The 19,003-nt window shown below is 48.7% G+C and overlaps 1 protein-coding gene across 1 annotated transcript in view; it reads right to left on the minus strand.

Annotated features, from left to right (window-relative positions):
• The window catches only part of Glra1 (glycine receptor alpha 1), a 90,957-nt gene that overhangs the window by 3,505 nt on the left and 68,449 nt on the right, over nt 1-19,003 (minus strand). Inside the window, 3 exon segments of the mRNA XM_033761581.1 lie at nt 2-90; nt 4,809-4,955; nt 16,308-16,522. Of these exon segments, the coding sequence (XP_033617472.1) occupies nt 2-90; nt 4,809-4,955; nt 16,308-16,522 (451 nt within the window).

The following is a 19,003-nucleotide window of genomic DNA, read 5'->3' on the forward strand; positions in this document are numbered from 1 at the left end:
GGCCACCGCCAGCCCGTCCTTGGCCTGCAGGCAGGCGGGGCCCATGCCGTAGGCGGAGAAGTTGAAGCGGCCCTCGCCCGCCTCGTCCTCCTGCAACAGAGTCAGCATGGGGCTCTGCTGAAATAGGACCGGCCCGGGGCCCGCCTCTGCCCCGTCCCTCTGCCCCGTCCCTCTGCCCCTCGGTGGCCTGGGCTCTGCTGGGCTTTCTCTGTGCAAACCGCTCCACTAGCTTTCCCTTCTTCACATTTTATTTATTTATTCAATTTGGGGCCGGGGATCGAACTCAGGACCTTGCACTTGCGAGGCAGGCGCGGTGCCGCCGAGCTAAAGCCCCCGGCCCTGAAGATTTTATTCTCAGCACGTGTTTGCAGCAGTAACGTCCCTCCATCTCCGGAGTCCTGGTTCTCTTTATTCCCTGTTCCACCCAGATCCCTTTCCCATCTGCAAGTGGCCCAGCTTCCTGTTTCCTACTCTCTAGCTTTCATGTTAGTTTTGGTTGTTTTATTTTTTAGCAGTCCGGGTCTGCAGTACAGAATGATCACAATCGTCCCGGGGAGTTGGCACCTGTGTGTAACACACCTCAGTTCTGCCCTCCTTCCCTGCCTGCTCCACCTCTGGTCCCTGACTCTTCAAAGGATCCACCTCCTTACTTCCTATTATCTTTTGTTTTGCGTTTTATTTATATTTTGAGTGTCACAGTAGAGACACCAAGCAAAATTTAAACTTTGGTGTCTGATTTATTTCACTTAACATTATAGTGTCAAGGTGCATTCATTTGTCCCAAAATGACTTTATCCTTCTTATGGCAGAGTAGTGCTCCATCGTGTATAAATACCACATTTCTCCATCCATTCGTCTGATGATGGACAGAGAGGCCACTTCCAGCATTGAGCTATGACGAGTTCTGCTGCTGTAAACGTGGGTGTACGTGGATCACTGTAATACGATGTCTTTCACTCTTTCAGGGCAGTACCCGGGAGGGGAATAACTGCCTTTCTTTTCTCTCCCTTTCTTCCTTCTTTTCTTTTCTTTCTTTCTCAGTGGCAGGGACTGAAACCAGGGCTTCACGCGTGCCAGACAAGGGCTCTACCTCTGCGCTGCAGCCCACGCCTCTCTTGCTTTCTCCTAATTCCTGCTCTGGCGCCCTCTGCACTCCCAGGACAGGCTCACTGTCCTTGCTCTGTGTCGTGTCAGTGCTGCCTGTTTTACAGCTCTTCTCCCGTTGGACCACAGGGGCTTCGTTAAGCCTGTCTCTCCGCTCAGACTGGAAGCTCTGTGAAAGCAGCGGTGAAGCTGACCGTGTCCACGCCCACACTGGACACAGGCACGTGTTCATGGCACATAAGCTCAAAGCTCACTATGTGTTTACTGAGTGAGTAAACATCCACTTGTGCATCTCCATCTTCACAATCCCAGTTCCACTCCCCTTCCACTTTTTTTTTCTTGAGGCAATGTCTCAAAAGTAGTTCAGCCTGGCCTTGAACTCACTGTGTAGCCCAGGCTGACCTCGAACCTGCAGCGATCCTCCTGCCTCACCCTCCTGAGTGCTAGGATTACACGCCCAGTTCTATTTTTTTTTTTGGTTTGATTAAATGGGGCACCCTGCGCCAGAAGGGCGTGAGACGTATGCTACATGCTCAAAAAAATCTCTGCCACGTGAACTAATCGGGTTCAAGATCCTCATTTTGGAGGCTAAGGGAAAGAGAATGTGCTACACACATCACTGGCAAACGGGCTCAACAAATATTTATCTGTGAGTAGGGTGACGACAGCAGAGGGTTTATGCTGGGGCCAAGGAGAGCCGGCCAGTTTCTGGACTTCTCCCTGGAAAGGGGTTGAGGTGTGACTGCGATATTTAAATATAAATTTGTCCTTCCGGAGTGTAGAGGTGCTTGAAAAATGTTCTTTCCTGGGTTTATTTACACAGGAGCCCTCTACTGACTTTCTAGGCAGCTGTGGCAAACTGTTCTCTGCCTTCCTCAGGTCAAACCCTGGAGTAGAAGTCTGGACTCAAGGCGCTCGTGGGACAAATTTTCCAGGAACGACAGCCTGCTATTCCCATCGAGACCAGCAGGTGGCAGGAGACACATGCCATCTGCACCTGGACGGCCGGACAAGCTAAGCGGCTGGCGTCCTGGTGCCTGCTGCCTGCCTGGGGCGCACAGAGGTGCATTAATAATCTGCCTAATGAGGCCGGCCAGGGACTTGGAAGACCAGATGCTTTCTGTCCAACAAATGAGGAGATCACAGTTCTGAGGAGGAACTCGGGCGTGTTGCAAACCCCTCCCCGCTCCCCGCCTGGGGCCTAAGGTCCTTCTGCAAACCTCCCGGGAGGAAGGCGGCTGCGGCACGGCCTTGCGCACCTCACGTTGGCTTACTCCGAGGGATCTGCGTGTTTGTAGTTGAGTTCACGTTAATTCAAACTCGCACAAGCGCAGAGGGCCGGAGAGGCTTAAGGGGTTCGGTGAGTGAAATGCTCTCTGCTCAGAAGTGGCTGTGGAAAACGCAGAACGCACGCTCTGCCTGAAGGCCGCAGCAGCAGTGTGACTGGAGGCTGTGAGTTTTCTTGTTGGCCCTGGGGATGGAACCCTTGGCCTCACCTATGCTAGACCGGCGCTCTACCTTTTGCTACACTCCCTGGTCTCCTTCTCTCTCGCTTCCGCTAACAGCCCAAGCTGGCCTCTAGTTTGTGCTCCTCCTGCCTCAGCCTCCCAAGGACTGGTGAAGGCAGGCGCGCGCCGTCCCTGGCAGGTGCTCCCTGCCTAGCTATGCTCAGTCTTCCTCATCAGCTGCGTGGGCGGATCTCTTCCAGGAGGGAACTGGGCAGAGTCCGCCTGGTTCACCCTTTACCTGGCTGGAGAGAAAGTTCTGTCTTTCTCTAGTGTGTAAAGTTGCTAGCTAGGTTCTCGGGGAGGGGGAGATAGTGGAAAGTGGGTAGTGCCTCGGTAGCGCAGTGGGCTCCCTCTGCTTTTCAGTGTGTGCAAACAGCGCCTCCTGGAGGTGGGTAGTGGTGGTGCAGAAACAGAGGGTTGCTAGTCCCATAGTGTGGACGCCATCTTCCTGATAAAGGTTTCCAGCAAATGTCGCTGGTAGCGGGAAATGGAACAAGCAGTCAGTCTAAGGGGAAGAGAAGGGTGGCATAAAAATGAATACCAGAGATAACTTGTATCTGGTTAGCTTCTTTCCCTGATTATTGCTTTTTGACTTTTTTTTTTTGGGTGCAGGGAATGAACCTTGCCCTTTCGAGGCAGGCAGCAGAACCACTGAGCTAAATCCTTGGCCCATGGACGCCTACTTTAAATAGGTGACACCCTGGGGGTGTCGCAGCCAGCTGTGGGTGGGACCGGCCTGATAGGTAACAGGGCTAGTCTCTGATCGCCCTGTCTACTGCCTGTTGAGAGGTTTTAGGGCGGGCTCTCCGACTGCAAGGCTCCCTTTCCTCATCAGTTTGTTTAGCCCGTTCGTATGTTTCAGGGACGGAACACATAGCTGTAAAGCACGGTCACGTTTAGAGGGCTAGACGTCAAGTTCAGCGTGACTCGGCCTTCGCCAGCCACACCGCGCCTGGCGCGTCTCCCTTCTCCGCGCATACGGATCGGAGCCCCTTCCCCTGGGAGGACACAGACCGCCGCTGGGGCCGACTCCGGGAGGCCTTGTAGGACACAGCCTGCACAGATGGGCTCCACAGACTGCAGGAAAACCTCAGAGAGGCGCTTCAGCCGGGAGCTGGAGAGCGAGGGGATTAACAGTGAGCACTGGACGCAGGGAGAGAGGCGGGAAAGAGGACAGGGGTCTCAGGGCCTGAGCGTGATGCTCAGAGAGTCCAGGGGAAAGCGATGTGACAAGAGCCTAAGGAGGAAAGCGGGTTCTCTTATCCGCAGGAGAAAGGTGATTGGGGAAGTAGCTCTGATACCAGTCATGGAAACCAGGCGTGGTGGCACACACCTGTTATTCCAGCACTCGAGAGGCCGAGGCAGGAGGATCGCAAGTTCAAGACTGGCCTGGCTATTTAATAAGACTCTGTCTCCACAAAACAACAGAACAAAACGAAAGAACCAGATAGGATTTGATCCAACAGGCAGCGCACTCCATGGTGGCTTTGTTTTTTTTTTTTTTTTAAACTGGGGATTGAACTCAGGACCTTGAGCTTGCAAGGCAGGCAGTGGAACCACTGAGCTAAATGCCCCGGCCCTATGGTGGCATTTTTGACTGTCCCACAGCCTCCGAGCTGACAGATGCTGGCAGAAGCCTCGGCAGAGACGACCTGCTGAGTAATGTCGTTCAGTCCCTCATCAGGTATGAAAGTCCGTCCAGGGGAAGGTCGTGCTTCTGCCCCTTTCTTGGAAGCAGAAAGTGGAGTATTGGGACCTGGACATCCTGTTTTAAGATCCCACCTACTGTGGTGCCATTTCCTCCTGGAACCCGGCCGGTTAAAATAACGCCGGCTAGGGGTTGGGGATTTAGCTCAGTGGTTCCACCACCTGCCTTGCAAGCTCAAGGTCCTGAATTCGATCCCCGGTGCCGAAAACAAAACCAAAACGCAGGCTTGCAGAAAACAAGTCACAGGGGACAGTAATGGTTTCCCCTCAGTCCCGCAGCCACCTCCCTGCCTACATCTTTTGGGTGTCCAGCGGGTTCCCTCAGCGTTTGCCTCACCTGTTCTGCCTTGGGGGACCTGGGAACCCGGTACTTCCTGCTCTCGCAGAGTACTTCCCCCCTCCTCCTCCCGAGCCTCGCCTTCCTCCAAGTCCCGCACGGCGGCGAGCACTGGGTAGCGCGGGAAGTGAGCCAGTGCCCCGCGGCCCTACCTTGTGATGTCGCCGCTTCCTCCGGAACCGCAGCAGCTCCTTGTGCTGCCGGGACACGAAGTTGACGGCGGCGTATTCCAGCAGGGCTGAGAACACGAACAGCAGGCAAACCGCCATCCAAATGTCGATGGCTTTCACGTAGGACACCTGGAGGGAGAGGCGGCGGCGGCCCCAGGTGAGCGCGATGCAGCCCCGACCTTTTCCCCGCGCCTTCACCGCCGGCCTCTCCGCGTCCCACCATGAATCCCGCCTGGGCTCCCTGCCTCCCGCTCCCTCGGCGGCCTTCAGGGCTGTCAAAGTGAGGGCTCGGGTGTGGCAAAGCTCGTGTTCCTGTAACTCGAGCTTCAAGGACCCCAAGGCGCACGGCAGGGACAGCGGGCATTGGGAGATGCCGCTGAGGTTCCCCGCGCCTTCACCGCCGGCCTCTCCGCGTCCCACCATGAATCCCGCCTGGGCTCCCTGCCTCCCGCTCCCTCGGCGGCCTTCAGGGCTGTCAAAGTGAGGGCTCGGGTGTGGCAAAGCTCGTGTTCCTGTAACTCGAGCTTCAAGGACCCCAAGGCGCACGGCAGGGACAGCGGGCATTGGGAGATGCCGCTGAGGGCGGAAGTGATGGCCCCGTGTAGGAGGGCGAAAGTTCTCCATGGAAGAGAAAAGGAAAACAGAGTCGTGTGCCACAGTTGCTAGGGCCGACAAGAACAAAGCCACCTGTGCGATTGCAGCAGGTGTGGGGAAAACAAGCTGCATAAAGGGCCTCGGGCAGGCACAGCGGGCGGTGAGAGGTTCAGACACAGGCTGGAATTCTGACTGCGGTCTGCGCGGAAGGGCTGACAGAGAGGCGCGGTGCTTCTGATGTTAGCACTGAGTGGCAGAGAGTGCTCTAGGGCCGGGGACTTAGCTCGGTGGTTCCGCCACCTGCTTTGCAAACTCCAGGTCCCGAGTTCTATCCCCCACAGTGGAAAAACAAACAAACAAAAAGAATAGAATGCCTTGTTTCAGGTGAGAGAATGTTACACATTTGTTTTACGCAATTTACACGTTTGAGATGTACATTTCCATAGCTTTTACAATATTCGTGGGTATGTGTGACCATCTCCCTAGTTAGCTTTAGAACATTTTCAAGACCTCAGGCTGCTGCCTCACAAGCGCAAGGACTGGAGTTCGATCCCCGGTACAAAAAAACAAAAACAAAAACAAAAAACAAAACCTCAAAAGGAATCCTGTACCTTTCTATCTAGCCCTTCCCTATCCGTCCAGCCCTGAGCAAATGTCAGTGTACTTTATGTTTCTATGCATTCTGAGCTCTGGACATCCATGTGAATGCTATAATACAGCAGATGATCTCTTATGATTGGCTTCTTTCACTCATGTAATGGTAAAGGTCCATCTGCATTGGAGGATGTATCAATACATCATTTATTTGTATAGTTGAATACTATTCCACTGGATGGGTATAATATTTTGCTTATCCATTTTTTTTGTTTGTTTTTTGGGCAGGGTCTCACTATGCAGTTGAGACTGACCTGGAACTCACTATGTAGCTCAGGCTGGTCTAGAACTCACAGAGATTCTCCTGCCTCAGCCTCTCTAGTGCTGGGATTATAGGCTTGCACCACCACACTCAGCTTGCTTATCCATTCTACAACTGATGACTATTTAAATTATTTCTTTTAGTTATTATAAGTAATGCTGCTGCTGTTGTGTTTTGATTTGCCCTGTTTTTTAAAGTAAACTTTTCAGTTCACTGTAGCCTTGAAATTGGACCTGACTGAAGCCGACACAGGTTAAGCAGTCTGCTGTCTGGACTGCTTTCTTGCTTTAATTTTAATGTAATGTAATACAAGTAGATATTAATAAAGAAAATTTAAAAGCCATTCAATGAAAACATTTTTTTCATAGCAAGAATAGAGAATAACAATGGTAAATACACTATGTACCATGATCTTAAAAGAATGTATTTTCATTTGCTAATCTCTCTCAACTCATTTCCTAATAATGCTGTACTTTTTTGCATAAAACACTATTAACAAAGTATCTCACAATATAATTTTGAACAATTTCTTCCTATTTAACAGTATCTATAATACATTTTGGTCCATATTCACACTTTCAGTTTCTCACACTAGAGGGAAAATGATATTTACACATGTATATTTGATTTATTTCACTTAAGACTATGGTTCAAAGTCAGCTGTGCTGGTGCATGCCTGCAATCCCAGCACTTGGGAGGCTGAGGCAGGAGGATCGCTGTGAGTTTGAGACCAACCTGGGCTACATAGTGAGTTTCAGGTCAGTCTCAGCTACATAGTGAGGCCCTGACCCCTGTCTCAAAAAACCAAAAAGCGCGGTTTCAAGGTGTATCTCTTTACCTAGAAATGTCTTGTTTATCCTTTATGACTGAGTGGTACTGCATTATATATAAAAAACCCTCATCTTTTTTTATCTGTTCATCAGTTGATGGGCAATTGGGCTGTTTCCAAGTTTTAGCTGTTACAAACTGTGCTGTTATAAACATGGGTCCACATATATAGCTGTAGTCCAGTGCTTTTAATTCTTTTGGGAAGAGGCCCAGGAGGGGGACAGCTGGTTCTAACGGGACTTCCAATCCTGGTTTTTGGAGGAATCTCCACACTGATTTCTACAGCGGCTGTCCCAGTCTGTACTCCCACCAGTGGTGCAGAGGGCTCCTCTTTCCCCACAGTCCCTCCAGCGTTTGTTCCTGGTTGGTTTCTTGATAGCCATTCTTGCTGGAGTGAGATGGAATCTCAGCGTTGTTTTATTTCGCATTTTGCTTTGTTTTGAGACAGGGTCTCCCTAGGCAGCTCAGGCTGGCCTTGTGCTCCCTGTGAAGCTCCTGCCCGGGCTGTAATTTGGGTCCTTTTGCCTCCGCCTCCCTTGAGTGCTGGGATCATGGGCAGGTGCCACCATGTCCAGCCTTTTTTTGGGACATCTATTGAAAACTCTCAGTGACAACTGCTGCCGGAGAGAGCTGGGGCAATACAATAGGTCGGTCAAAAATGCTTAAAGGAGGTGCCATAGACTGTAAAAAGCCCCGATGTATTCTTGAGGATGTCTGGGAAGACCCGAGGAAGCCCTGAACCCTTACTTGGGGGAGCTCTGGTACCGCGAGCCGTCAGACATCAGGCTGAGGCAGAGTTGTAATCTGCCTGCATCATTGTGGAAGTTGGGTCTTAAGCCCCAGCCTCTCAGCAAAGGCTGGGAGAAGTGTAAGTCCGGCCACTGGGTGAACACTTCTCATTTCTTTGTGGTATTGGACAGTCCAGCCAGAGAAGTTAGGTAAGAAAAAAAATGGCATTGCAGCTAGAAAGGAAAAAGTAAGACTGTCGCTATTTGGAAGTCACATGTTCTTGTATAAAGAAAATTGTGACAAATCTATAAAAATTGTTAGGTTTAATAAATGAGTTCACAGTGCTAAAAGATACAAGACTAATACAGAAAAATCAATTCTATTTCTATACATTAAAATGAGACATCCAAAAATGAAATTTATGGGAAGTGGAGATTTTTTTTTTTTTTTGTACTGCAAATTGAACTCTGGTCCTTGCACTTGTGAGGCAGGCAGCGTCACCACTGAGCTAAATCCCAGGCCCCCAAAAATGAAATTTAAAAACATTCTGGCTGGGGATTTGGCCTAGTGGTTCTGCTGCCTTCCTTGCAAGCACAAGGGCCCAAGTTCTATCCCTGGTACCACGCACACACACACACACACACACACAAACCCAGTTCTATTTGGTTACAGAAGGTGGTTGCCTCATTTGCTCTATCCTATCGGGTCTTTTGTTTTTGTTTTTGGAGACAGAGTCTTGCTATGTAGCCCAGGCTGGCTCGAACTCATGATGATCCTCCTGCCTCAGCCTCCTGAGTGTTGGGATTACAGGTGTGCACCACCATGCCCAGTTTAAGATAATTCCATTTATAGTAGCACCACAAAGAACAAAACACTGCTGGGTATGCGGTTCATGCCTGTGATCCCAGCAACTCTGGGACACTGAGGCATGAAGATCACAAGTTTGAGCCCTACTTGGGCAACTTAATGACTTAGTGAGAAACCTGTTTTAAAATAAAAAAAAAAAAGTGCCAGGGATGTAGCTCAATTTCATTTGAGGCCGGAGGCTCAATTTCCAGTTCCAGAAAGGGGCGATGGGAGGGAAAGAAAGTGAGAGAGAGAATGAATAAAAGAAAAAAGACTTGGAAATAAATTTAATAAAATTAGTGCAAGACTTGTACATTAATAATTAGAAAACTTTGTAGAATAAAATGAAAGATGATCTAAATAAATTGACATTGTGTACCCCTGGATGTGAAGATAGCAGTACTCCCCGTATTCATTTATGGATTCAATACAGTTTCATTCAAGTCCAGCTTTTTTGATGCAAAAATTGCCAGGTTAATCCTAAAATTCCTATTCATGTTCAATATTCAAATACCAGGGCCTGCAGTGATTGCTAAAATGCTTGAAAAATAACATTGGAGGCCTCACCCTTCTCAATTTAAAGACTGACAGCAAAGCGACACTATCGAAACACGGTGTGATACAGGTGAAGGACAGACACAGAGGTAGTGGGAACAGAATTCAGAGTCAGGAAACCGACATATTCGTGGTTAACTGATTTTTTCTGGACAACTGCACATGGGCAAGAACACTCTTCTCAAAAGAGTGAGGGGACAAATGGGTAGTCACACATAAAAGAGTGAAGTTGGACCCCTTCCTCACACCGCATATGAAAATAAGTCAAAATGGACCAAAGACCTACATGTAAGCGCTAAACTATAAAACTCTTATAAGAAAACACATGTGGTGCCGTGCCTGCCTCACAAGCGCAAGGTCCTGGGTTCTGTTCCCAGTACTAGAGGGAAAAAGAAAGCATATGTGTTACGATCTTGATTAGGCAATAGTTTCTCAAATACACTCAAAGCCCAAGCAGCAAAAGCAAAACACAGATAAATTAGAACGTCACATTAAAAACTTTCACACAGCTGGGCCTGGTGGTGCACACCTGTAATCCCAGCACTCAGGAGGCTGAAGCAGGAGGATTGTCACAAGTTTGAGGCCAGCCTGGGCTGCATAGTGAGTTCCAGGCCACTCCAAATGACACAGTGAGACTCTGTCTCAAACGAAAACAAAAACAACCAACCCAAAACTCAAAAACAAAAAGGAAAGCAAACTTTCATACATAAATTACACTATGAATCACAAGAAAAAAACAACCCACAGAACAGGAAAAAATATTTGCAGATTCTATATCTGATAAATGCCTACATTTCAGAATACCCGAGTAACTATTACACCTCAACAATAATAAAAGAAATAACCCAATTTTTAAAAGGACAAGTGACCTAAATAGACATTCGTACAAAAAAAAAGATATGGAAATTGCCAACAGGTGCACAAGAATTGCTCACTGTTACTACTCATTAGGAAAATGCAAGTCAAACTATGGCACCCACTTCACATTCATTTTCGTGGCCATTCCAGTGGTCAGGGTGGGGTTGTGACACACACACACACACACACACACACACACACACACACACACACCTATAATCACTGCACCCTGGGAGGCTGAGACAGGCTTACTGCAAGTTTGAGCCTAGCCTGGACAATCTGGTGATTTAGCAAGACGCTGTCTCAAAATGAAAAGTAAAAAAATGGCTCGGGACACAGCTCAGTGTGAAGGTCCCGAGTTCAATCCCCAGTAACAGGCACCAAAATAAAATAAAAGTGATGGTGAGGATGTAGAGAAATTGGAACCCGGTGGGGGTGTACGGTGGTGTCACCACTTTGGCCTTGTCAGTGCAGAAGCTTCCTAGAAAGTTAAACTTATAGTTAACACGAGACCTGGCAATCCCACTCTTAGGTATACACCTGTGAGAATTTAAAATGTGTCCATACAGAAACTTACACACGCATGTTTGTAGCAGTTGCTGTGGCTTAGACCTAAAAAGTTCTCTCGAAGTCTCACGTGTTCAGAGGTAGAGTCCGGAAGGGGATGGGATCACTGGGCTCTAAACTCATCAGTGGATTGATCTGCTGAAGAGTTCCAAGTTAAATGTGCTATCAGGCTGTGGGACCTGCTGGGATGGGTGGGTCGCTGGGGTATGATCTAAAGTGTGTGTCCTTATCCCTCACTCCTCCCTTCTCACTCAGCCATGGGCTGAACAGCTTTCTCCTGCTATGTTCTCTTGCCATGCATTTCTGCCTTGGAGCCAGCCAACTATATATGGACTGAGCCCCCTAAAACCTTAAGCCAAAATTAACTTCTCCTTCTAAATACCCAGTGGTGAGTGTTGTTCCAGTGACAAAAAAGTGACTAATACAGAAAACTGGTACCACAAGTGATGTTATCGATATGACTATACTATGTGTTTCAGAAGCCTTTGGAACTAGTTTAAGAATAGAATGCTGTAAGCAGACCTTGATGAGTGTTCTGGTCTGACCTCAGAAGACCAGAATGCTGATGGGAACGTGGGCAGTAAAGGCCAGGCTCATGAGGTTTCAGATGGGAATGAGGACTCTGTTAAAAAACGAAAGGCAGGTCTAGTGGCGCATACCTGTGATCTCAGCTTCTGAGAGGCTGAAGAAGGGAGACTGAACATTTGAGGCCAGCCTGAGGTACATACAGAGTTCAAGACCAGCTTTAACTGTACAGTAAGACCCTGTCTCAAATAAGCAAACAGAAAAGTACTAGAGGCCATTGTGTTATGCTCTGATAAACATTTTGTCCATGTTTTGAGACTGTGTATAAGGATGAATTGAAAGACAGAGGTCTAATTAATCTTGTGGGGAAAATTTCAAGGCAGCTGTACATTTAGGCTGTGGTATGAGTACTGCTGGCTGCTTTGAGCCAGATTTACAATAAAAATCCGGAGTGGAAAACAAAGAAAAACAAAACAAAACAAAACAACACCCCCCTCATAACCCCCCAAAAACAGAGCCAAAAGATATAAAAACTGTGCAGCTTTGGTGAAAGGGAAGCTCCTGTGAAGGAGACTGTGGCTGCTAAAAGATTAGTGTTTTCTTAAAAAGAAGCCATGAATGTTTGCCTCTGGAGGATAGGAAAGATACCCTGAGGGTGTCTCAGGAATTGGCCAGATCCTGCACATCACAGGCTCAAGGATATAGAATGGCAAACTCCTTGGAAAGACTGTGCTCACTCTGGCTTCCCTGGGAAGTATATTCCAAGTGTATCAGAGGCCAGCACAGCCACAATCTGGGTGGCTCTGCTCCTGTTGGAGGTTCAGGTTGACCTTGGTATCATTCTTGAGGTGCTGGCTTATCAGGCAAGCAGAATGCAAGATTTGTGAGGTCATGGAGGCCAAGAAGAAAGTCTTGGTGAGGCAGGCCAGGCAATGTGCCCCTGATGTATGAAACTATGAGAGTGAAGCCACAGGTGCAGCAGGGAGCCACCCCCCCGAAAAGCTGGAGATGCCAGAAATGTAGAACACCTGCTAAAAAATCCACGACACTGATGGCAAGTGGAGCCAGCCCAGGAGAGAGGTCCAGTGGGCCACCACCAGCAAGGCCTGAGCCACAACTTCAACTACCTGTCCTGGATGCTGGCTGTGGAGTTCAGCGTTTCCCCTGCTGGTGTTTGGTCTTGCTTTGGTCTGATTCCTTTCTATTCCCTGTAGCTCTGTTTTAAACTAGAAATATTTACGAAGATAATTACTCCTGTATGTTGAAAGTTTGTCTCCGTCTCTGTCTCTTCCCCCAGGGCCTTTTTTCCCACACCAGCCTTCCGGAGTGCTGGGATTTCAGGCTGCCCCCCCACACCCAGCCTGAACTTTAGTTTTGATTTTTACAGCTTGGTTCACAGCTAAGGGTTTGCTGTGCCTCTCAGAAGCGATTTGGGCTTAAATTTCTCAGCAGTGCCAAAACTGTGAAGCCTTTGGCAATTCTGAGTGATAATCTAAATGCGCTTCATGTGATGAGATCATCAGGAGCCAGGGGTAACATGTTACGGCCTAGGTCTGAGTTGTCCCCCTTAAATCTTCTGACTTCAAAGGTGGGGCTTAAAAAAATTCTCTTCCTGCGGATTGATCCCTGGGCCTTCACACTGAGCTATGTCTCTAGGGTTTTTAAATTTTTAAATTTTGAGACAGGGTCTCACTAAATCGTGAAATATTGTAGGCTGTGCTTGAACCTGTGGTCCCCGTGTCTCAGCTTCCGATGATGCTGGGATTGCAGGCAGGCACCACTGTGCCAGCTCAGAAACGGGACTTTAAAAAGCGACTGGATTATGGCCTACTGTACACACCAGTGCAGAAGCACATAGCTGTGTTAGTCGTTAGGAGGGGAGGCCTAGTTGGAAGTGGGTCACGGGGGTGTGACCGGAAGGGTGGATTCTTCTCCGCTCCCCTCCTCTTACTGTCTCTGCTTCCTGGCTGCCATATGTTGAGTTTCTTTCCTCCACCAGGCCCTTCTGTCTTGCCATTTCTGCCTTGGAGCCAGCTGTCTGTCGACTGAACCCTCCACAGTCATGAACCAAAATGAACCTCTTCCTCTTCAAGTTGCCGGTTCTGGGTCTTTTGTCCCAGCCACAAAAAAGTGACGAATACAGCAACATTATTTATCATAGCCCCAAAGTGGAAATAACCCCAGTGTTTTCCAGCTTCTGACTAGATAAACCCAATGTCAAAGATTCATACAATGGGATATTATTCAGGTTTAAAAAGGCCACACTTTACAACAGATGGTAATTCAAAGAAGCCAATCACGAAAGACCACATACTGCACAATTCCAGATGTTCAGATAGGCAAATCCACTGAGAAATATCTGTTTATGTTTGTCATTGGCTGTTAGGAGGAGAGAAGGCATGATTATTGATAAATATGACATTTCTTTCTGAGGTGATGAAAATGTTCTGGAATTGGATACTAACTGTAGATAGTTGTGTACCTAAGGTTGTATAATTCTTGTGAACATACCAAAGGCTGACTTTTGTGCTTTAAAAAGAGCGAAGGAATAAAAAAGTAAATAGAATAGAATGTGGAGTGTTCATAACAAAGGATGGCAAACATTTAGTCTAGTGTTAAGCGTGAATGAAACAGAATGTTGAGTCTAGCACAAAGAAGACAGTGGAATGTTATGTCTGCTGGTAGATGGGACAGACAAGAACGTGTTGTCAGGTGTTTATGGTGACTGGAGGCTGATTTCATGTGCTTTTATAGTGAATGCAGCACAATCTGAGGTCTAGGGTTGATGAAGGGTTGTGCTTCTGGATCTCACTGTACACACGAACAGAGGAGAGCGTGGGCCATACTCTGGGCAGAGAATGCAACAGACCATCATTTTCACGTTAAATGTTAATGGCACAGTCCGTGTCACGGAAAACAAAAGAACAGCACATAGATGGCTGTAGCCTGCAAGGGACAAAACAGACCAACCTTGTGCAACGTGAAGGAGATCCTCGATTTACATTTTTTTGACAAGTAGGGAAAAAAATTTTTTTTCCCAGTACCAGGGATCGAACTCAGGACCTTGAGCTTCTAAGACAGGCATGGAGCCACTGAGCCAAATCCCTGGACCTCCAAGTAGGGAAATTTAAATAAAGGTTCTGTATTGTAGTGAATTATTGAAGTATTTTTAATTCAATTATTTCTAATTCAACGATTACTATTATTATTATTATTATTATTTTTGAGACAGGTTCTCACTATGTAGTTGAGACTGACCTGGAACTCAATATGTAGCCCAGGCTGGTCTCCAACTCACAGTGATTCTCCTGCCTCAGCCTCCTGAGTGCTGGGATCACAGGTGTGCGCCACCATGGCCGGCTCAACGATTATTATTGATTTAATTATTTAGATGTGAAATATCACCGTGACCTTTTTTCCTTATTTTGATGGGAATTGTCATGATGTCTGTATAGCCTGAAAAGGATTCATCGCAAATTAAACCTACCTAGTATGTATGTATGTATGTACGTATGTACGTATCTATCTCTCTATGGAGAGATGGAGAAAATAAATGTAAAATGATAACAAGCGGTGAAACCAGGTGAAGGATATCAGGGTGTTTATTGCAGTTCCGTTCCGCTTCCGTGCGGAAAACCCGAACGTGAGATGCAGCGCGGGTTGGAAATGGGGCGGGCTCTGGCGCCGACGGTGGGGTAGAATGTTGTCTGGTGCTGGGCGAGAGGAGCAGAATGTGTTTCCCAGGGTAAACGGTGTGTGGAAAGTGTGCCCGGTGCCGAAGAAAAGTAAAGATGCCTCAGACACCGCCCGGCAAGCCACAGAGCGCTGAGCTTTAGCTGGGGCGAGTGGCCGAGCCGCCAAGAGCGAGTGTTAAAAGTGCATTAGGCATGCCGGGCGTGGTGGTGCACGCCTGTAATTCCAGCACTCGGGAGGCTGAGGCAGGAGGATCGCTGTGAGTTTGAGACCAGCCTGGGCTCCATAGTGAGTTCCAGGTCAGTCTCAACTACATAGTGAGACCCTGTCTCAAAAAACCGAAACAAAAAACAAAACAAAACAAAACAAAACAAAAGTGCATTAGGCAGAACGGGAGGTCTCAAGTGGAGCAAACTCTGTGTCCGCTATGGAGAGCGAGTGGACCCGAGTGTGTCCAGCACAGGGTGCGCGGCGCTGCTCCCCAGACTGACCCTTGGCTGGGACACGGTAGCGGGGCTGTGGCCAATGCCCCTACCCGTGGCCCCGAGGGTGGTTCACTGCTGTACTCGACATCTGCTTTCCATGACAGGCGTGGGATCTTGTTACCTGCCCGCCCCGCATTAAAACTTGGGCTCTCAGTGTGGAATGGGTCTCAGCCCAGCCTGTGCGGGCAGGAACATCGCACAGTCTGAATCTTGTTACGGGATTCCTGGTGCTCTTTGGGAACTCTTGTGGGAGGAAGAGAGTAAGAAGGCTGTGTATGGATTCCTCCCGGCTGTGCCTGCGCTCTTTCCCCTGTTACCTGATCCAGTACTCTTTATATGTTGCTGCAGTGTATCTTACCGGGGTACAAGTCTATGCTGAAGCCTGTGCATTCCTGTATCACATCTCGGAATGGAACTGTGGTCTTGGAGACTCCTCACACAATGGTATTGACCATTAGTGGCGACAGAAGCTGAGTGCTATACTTAACTCAAGAAGGACGGTGGAGGGTAATGCGGAGTTGAAAAGTTGAGTTTTAAAGATTTTTTTTGGTGGTGTTGTTTTCTTTTCACGCGGGCTTGCTAGGGTGCCATGAAGCATCTGAGCTCCTGGGCTCAAGGAGTCTTTCTGCCTCAGCCTCCTCAGGGCGTGGGGTGAATGTGTCACTGCAGCAGGCAGTGTGGACAGATTGATCTGTTTTGTTTATATGCGTGTTAATAGTAAAAGAATCCGAGTGTGTGTCTAATGCTGGTAGAGAATGCGGCAGAACGTCCCGTGGAGCGGAAAGCAAAGCCAGGCCTGTGTCTGGGGAAGGGCGGAGAGAGGGGCGCCCTCCCTATTCCCCCTGGGCCCTCTGAGCTCCTGCGCCCACCGGCCGCGGTGCTCACCTTGGGCAGGGACGCTCTGGAGCCGGAGCTCTGAGTGGTCATGGTGAGCACAGTGGTGATGCCCAGGCCCACGCGGGCGGGCGCTGCGTCCATGTTGATCCAGAAGGAGATCCAGGACAGGATGACGATGAGCAGGCTGGGGATGTACATCTGGATCAGGTAGTAGCCCATCTGGCGCTCCAGGTGGAACCGAGCCTCGATGCAGGTGAATTTACCTGCAGGAAGGGACACGAGAGGGAGTCGTAGCCTGGTGGACAGGGGCAAAGTTTTCTTTCCCAGGTGACTACGGCTGCAGTCTTGGTGCAGCCTCCCAAGAGGTGAGGGCTGGAGTCCCTCTGCATGTCAGTCTCCTCATCTGTGTAACTGGGGATCACCCAGTGGACTCTAGATCCCCGGAATCTGCATCCACGGATGCAACCAAGTGCAGCTGGGAACTGTGCAGAAGAAACACTGCATCTGCCGCGTGTGGTGGCGCACACCTGTCATCTCAGCACCTGGGAGGCTGAGGGAGGAGGATCGCTGCGAGTTTGAGGCCAGCCTCAATGACACAGCGAGATCCTGTCTCACGTGGCTACTCATAGAGCTTTGCGGGAGATAGAATGAGGCAATGCTCCCGAAGAATTTAGCAAGGACCTTACACATTATAAATGCTCGGGGTTGGCCCTTGCCACAGGCACTCCATTTTCTCATCAGTATTTTAATGCTAAACGAGAGGTAAGTGCAGTTCCCTCCACACTTCTGCCAGCCATCTTCCTCCGATGCAACTTGACCCTGGCACTTCTTGTGAAACCTTTCATTTCTTCCTCCTCTCCTTAGATGAGGAAGTTTGTATTCCATACAGAAGAAGTTCAAATTCTGTAGTCTGCCCATCATCAGCTGAGCTCTGACCTGTCTTTCTAACCGATTTCCTTCTTCCTTCACCCTGAGCATCAGTCTACACTCCCCCTCTTGCTTGCACACACCCTGTGCTCGCACACTTCTGAACTTCCGATCTTGCCCATCTTTTTGCCTCCAACGCCACAGTTCCTTCTCACAACCAGAAACCCTCACTTGTTCTATGACAGTTTCCATGTGAACCTCACACCTAGGCATAACTACCATAACTAGGGGAGTGAGTAGGCTGATCGTCTCTCTCTGTCTGTCTCTGTGCTGGACCGCGCACCTTGTCTTTCCCCATCTGTGTATCCTGAGGGCTGGGACGGGGTCAGTCCCAGGGCAGTCTCGCTTCCTGTCCACTGAAACACAGGAGCTAAGTGACTCCCTGTCCCCTGAAACACAGGAACTGTCTTCCTGTCCACTGAAACATGGAACTGACTTCCTGTTCACTGAAACACAGGAGCTAAGTGACTCCCTGTCCCCTGAAACACAGGAACTGTCTTCCTGTCCCCTGAAACACAGCAACTAAGTGATTTCCTGTCCCCTGAAACACAGGAACTGACTTCCTGTCCACTAAAACACAGGAACTGTCTTCCTGTCCACTGAAACACAGGAACTAAGTTATTTCCTGTCCACTGGAACACAGGAACTGTCTTCCTGTCCACTGAAACACAGGAACTAAGTGATTTCCTGTCCACTGAAACATGGAACTGACTTCCTGTTCACTGAAACACAGGAGCTTAGTGACTTCCTGTCCCCTGAAACATAGGAACTGACTTCCTGTCCACTGCAACACAGGGGCTAAGAGATTTCCTGTCCCCTGAAACACAGGAACTGACTTCCTGTCCCCTGAAACACAGGAACTAAGTGATTTCCTATCCACTGGAACACAGAAACTGTCTTCCTGTCCACTGAAACACTAGAATTGATTTCCTGTCCACTGAAACACAGGGGCTAAGTGACTCCCTTTCCCCTGAAACACAGGAACTGACTTCCTGTCCCCTGAAACACAGGAGCTAAGTGACTTCCCAGAGCTCCCTATGAGCCCACATGGGCAGGACCTCACACATCTTTTCTCCTTGTTCTTGAAGGCTGAGCACAGAGTTTAGTGCTGTCTGAAATATAAATGGTAAGGAGTGAGTGGGATAATGAATGGGAAAATTCACCGTACATTTAGGTTGTCTCTGCATCTTGGTTATTGTGAATAATACTGCCATGAGCGTAGAGGTGCAGATATCTCATTGAAATACTTATTTCATTTCCTTGGGATAGATACTAGAATTGGGATTGCTGGATCAGAACACAGTTTCCAATAGATGAGTGCATAAAGAAAATGAGGCGTTATCCAACCTTATCACAGGAGGAAATCCTGCCGTTTGCAACAATGTGGATGAACCTGCAGGACATTTCCAGTGTGGAATAAGTGAAATAAGCTGGACCCTGAGAGACACACGCTGCACGATCTCCTTTATGTGTGGGATCTAAACAGCTAATCTCACGGAGGCAGAAAGCAGAATGGCAGTTTCCAGGGGCTGGCTAGGGTGAGAGGTGGGGTGGGCGGGAGAGGTCGGCCAGAGGGCTCACAGGTCTGGTTGTGCACGATGAATAGGTTCTGGAGGTCTGATGCACAGCAACGTGATTCAAGTTAGTACAGAACATATGTTTGAAATTTGCTCAGAGGGGAGATCTTAGGTGTTGCTGCCACATATCCATGCCGGTAGATATATGAGGGGTTGGATATGTCATTTAGCTGTATGGTGGGGATTAGTTCTTTTTTAATTCTTCAAATCCATGGGACAGGCTTTCCTTACCTCTCTCCT

This window comes from Fukomys damarensis, unplaced genomic scaffold, assembly GCF_012274545.1.
Source record: "Fukomys damarensis isolate Sample0158 unplaced genomic scaffold, DMR_v1.0_HiC HiC_scaffold_9, whole genome shotgun sequence".
Classification (NCBI taxonomy): Eukaryota; Metazoa; Chordata; class Mammalia; order Rodentia; family Bathyergidae; genus Fukomys; species Fukomys damarensis.